Raw genomic sequence first — 4,423 nt, 5'->3', positions numbered from 1 at the left:
AAAGACCAAAGATGGAAGAAAGCTGTAGCCATGCAGCAGGCCGGTAAGAGGGAATCTATAAGAGGCAAGTTGGTTGGTGTCGATTAATCAACTTTGGTAGCAACTGAGAGAAATAAAAGACCGTTTGATAATCTCCTTCAATTTAAGCCCACATGAGAACGATTAGCAAAAATACCAGAACTAAGAGGAAGGACTTAATGAATAACAGCTCCCTGCATTTTGGAAGCAATTGGTTTCACCTTTACATTGAAAGATTTCACATGAATGTTTTACTCACCGGCTAAACTATGGTGATGTCTGGCTTTAACTGTGATGGTTGTGCCATTTCCTTCAACTTCCGTTAAAATGGGTAGCTCTACAGACACCTTGCAGATGTATCTCCCCGAATCTCTGCTTGTTAAGTTTGTTAAGATCAGAACGGAACAGACATGCGGCCGCTCATTCTGAGAGACTTCGGGCTCATTAATGACGATCCTTTGCTCTATCATTGTTTGGTTTTTGATCCATTTGACACCCACTCGTTGAGCCTTTACTGTCCAGCAGCAGGAAATTCTTCCAGTCTGTCTTTCTAGGACTGAAATATCAGGACTCTGAGAAACAACAAGAGTATTTGAAGAAACACCTGTAGAGAGGCATGATGGAGCAGTGTTAGATCATACAACACACACCTTGCACCATTTCAGAACCAGATGCAGAAACTGATGCTGCTTTTGGACTCTTTGGTAGAACCTTTACTATGGCACTGATGATGTTTGACTTTCTAATTAGGTTAAAATAGACTAAAAGCTGCAGGTAACGGAAAATATACTACAGTTAGGTTTCATGCATTATTATTATTATTTTTTTTTTTTTTGGCTGGTTGGTTGCTTCCCACTCTCTGTTCTACCCTAGTTTACAAATTAAATATTTAGTTTGTTAAATAAATATTTGGATCCAAACTAAATATTTAGTTTGCAAATTAAATATTTAGTGTATTTATTCAATACATTTGCTAATTAAACTACAAACTTAACTCCAAACTTAGTTTGGAGCAAAATATTTATTTAAAAAAGTAAGATTTTTTTATAAATGAATGAACTACATTGCGTAAAAAATGACTTTGAAAAAAATAAACCCCTTATTTTTCTTTGAAAATACGCTAAATAACCAATATTGCTCCTAATTTTGCTTAACAGCGCCACATACATACCTAGTGTGAATTATGGCGGTAGAAAACATGACGCTTTGGAGCTTTTTTTCTCCTAAACAGGATGACATCAATCTCTATAACGCCTCCCTCAAGTGATTCAGCCCCCCCCCCAGTAATTAACATTTATGCACTATTTTTGCACGCCACGTATCACTTTACTTGGATTTTCACTTTACTTGGATTTTCACTTTACTTGGATTTTGTATGCATAGATATACGTACAGATATATATACAGAAGAGCTATATTTGTATATATTTTATCATTTTTTATTCTTATTTTTTATCTTATTTTTTTAAACTTTATTATATTGTATAGTTGGATGTGTGTATATATTATATAAAACTGTAAGTGGAGCATTTAACAAAAGTAATTTCCCTCTGGGATTATTAAAGTATTTCTGATTCTGATTCTGACTGACTCATATTGAGGTAAGAATGAACTACCGGTAGGTCATTTATTGCATGTTTTTAGTCGAATAACATTAAAGATGGAATTAGCTACAAAGGAGTGGCTCTGGAAAAAGCAGCTCAATGTGTTTGGGTGGCCTAAGCAGTTCACCAGACCTCAACCCACAGAAAAGTTGTGAGGGAGTTGAAAGGCGACGTTGCACAGTGACAGACCAAATATATCACTCCTACAGAAGAGATCTGATGAAGGAATTGGGAGAAATACCACATATAGAAGGCTTTCCTGTCCTCGAGGTCCAATTACCTAGATATTTTACATCCACACTTAAATTAACTCTCTAAATTACCTCCTTAGTGTGCATTCAAGCCATGGGCGTAGGTTTGCATAGGGACCATAGGGACATGTCCCTCCCAAAATTTTGAACAGACCTACTTGTCCCTACCAACAATTAGATGTGAATAACATGTTTATAATTTACAATACAGCTTGGTTGCAGCAGTAGAGGGGATGGAGAATATTGACAGACGAAAAAATGTCTGTTTATATATTTTTTTTACAATGGTATTGGTATAATTCCTGCTCTAAGTGGGTCGCTCTGTGGTCTAAAGACATGTTTTAGAGTCTCCATATACCAGTTAACGATTAATCGATTACTAAATTTGTTGACATTTCAATAATCGATTATTCCAATTAATTGTTTCAGCCCAAGATAAAATACATGATATGGGTTAAATAGAGTAACTATACAATACATTTATTTGGTGTCCCTCGAATCTATTATTTTGCTTTATTTTATGATACAGAGAGAATATTTAAAAGATAAGTGTGGGTTTTACTTCTGCACAATTGTATATCTTCAAAAGAAAAAACAGGATAAATCCAGATATAACAGACATATTTAGACTATATTTTGTTAAATAGGCACAGATTTACCTACTGTCTTAATCGCTGGTAATTTCGAATGCAAACCTTTTCAAAGTGGAAAAAAAAGTCATAATTCCTCATTCATCAGAGCCGATGATGCTTCAAACATTGATAAACAGCATCTAGTGTGTGTAGCGCTTATAACATTTTTACAAATGTAGTAAGAAATGCTGCTTTTCTTTTTAAACAAAATACAACCTGATTTTTACGTCAAGCATGAAAAACAGTAACCTGACTCCGCCAGATGGATTTGTTCCGCATATCCATCTGGAAACCTTCCGTTGAAGTAATTTTGGGAAGGGGTGAAAATACTGGTTAGCTGATTGGCCTATGCTGGTGATAGACGGGCCAAATAAACCAATCAGATCAACGAAGCATATGACGTACTAACAGACAGGCTGCTCTTGCCGAAACCAGTCGGGAGAAGAGCAAAAACATCTTTTCCTCTGAGAAAAGCCTCCAGAGCAGTGTTTTGCTCTTCTTTCAGTGAAGAAATACTCTGTAATTCCGAAAAAACTTGCCCGATAGCCACGCTAACGCTAGCTTCATCGGCTGAAGCCGCCATGTTCTTTAGACTGAACTGTCGCGCTTCTCGTTGAGTCACACCTCAACCCGCCTCAAAGCCAACGCTGATTGGACATTCGTTTGATGAACGGCTCCAAATTTTCTTCAACGGAGAGTCTCCAGACTGATTAGCGAGTGAAACCTTGAAAGCTCGCGAGATCAGGATGGTCTCACGAGGCTATCAAAACAGAGCATGCATAACTTTTGCATAGGACTAATTACATCAGACAAATAGAGTCCCTACTGAAGTTGAAATCAAACCTACGCCCTTGATTCAAGCTCTCCAGAATCTGATGAATGACCTGATGATTACACTCGTGTTGAAGCAGAGACGTATCTAAAGAGTGCAGGACACCTGACCTCGAAGACAGGAAATGAGAAGTCTAAGGTACTGTGTGTGCAAACCTATTAAAAACTCACAGGAAATGTTGACCTATGTCATTTGCAACAAAGGTTATGCTACAAATTACTGAGTTGCCTTTTTGTTTTTGACCAAATAAACCTTTTCCACCATAATTTACAAATAAATCCATTGGAAATTTTACAGTGTGATTTTCTGTATTTCTTTTTCTCATTTTGTCTCACAGTTGAAGTGAATCTATGGTCTAAATTATAAACCTCTGTCATATTTCTAAGTAGGAGAACTTACACAATTAGTGACAGACTAAATACTTTTTTACCAATCTGTGTATAAATTATGTTTAACACATTTTGATCTATTTTTCACAGCAAGTTTCTGATAAAACATTTTATCTATTAGTGTAAGAGAATGTGCAGCAGATGTATGTGTGCTTACCAGCTTCTGCATTGTTAGTTGAGGTCTCTCTGGCTGTAACTGTAATTATTGTCCCATTTCCTTCAATTTCAGTTAAATTTGGGAACTCCACAGAAACCTTGCAGACGTATCTTCCTGAATCTCTGCTTTTGATTTTTGAGAAAGTCAAAACCGAACAGGTATTTGCCTGATCGCTCTGAGAGACTGTAGACTGATTGACGACATTCTCGTATTTTATTAATGTTTGATCTTTCAGCCATTTGACGCCGACTCCTTGAGCTTTTCCCATCCAGCAGCAGGAGATGTTTTCAGTCTCGCCTTCTGGGACAGAAGCATCAGGACTCTGAGTAACAACAAGTACGTCTGAGGGAAACCCTGTAGAGAGAGATGATGGAGCAGTGATACATCATTAATCTTTTCCAAAATAATTTAACTTATAAAAACAATCTTTAAAGTGATTCCTGTGTATAAGTCAGGTGAGGGTAAGCAGCTTTCCCTCGCAATATCTACTATTATTGTATATTCACTTGATTTCCGAATAACTCGAGTTAGTTACACCGG

General features: G+C 36.8%; 1 protein-coding gene across 1 annotated transcript in view; it reads right to left on the bottom strand.

The window, feature by feature from the left end:
- The window catches only part of LOC107104463, an 11,196-nt gene extending 7,008 nt beyond the window's left edge, over positions 1–4,188 (bottom strand). The window contains exons 1-2 of the mRNA XM_015404461.1: positions 3,884–4,188; positions 278–622 (exon numbers count right to left, since the gene is read on the bottom strand). Of these exons, the coding sequence (XP_015259947.1) occupies positions 278–622; positions 3,884–4,151 (613 nt within the window). The 5' untranslated portion in view covers positions 4,152–4,188. The remainder of the gene's footprint in view (positions 1–277; positions 623–3,883) is intronic.
- Between the last annotated feature and the right edge of the window lie 235 nt (positions 4,189–4,423).

This window comes from Cyprinodon variegatus, unplaced genomic scaffold (assembly GCF_000732505.1).
Source record: "Cyprinodon variegatus isolate N-32 unplaced genomic scaffold, C_variegatus-1.0 Scaffold1753, whole genome shotgun sequence".
Taxonomy (NCBI): Eukaryota; Metazoa; Chordata; class Actinopteri; order Cyprinodontiformes; family Cyprinodontidae; genus Cyprinodon; species Cyprinodon variegatus.
The sequence above is the reverse complement of the archived record's forward strand: the minus strand, read 5'-3'. Positions and strand labels throughout refer to the sequence as shown.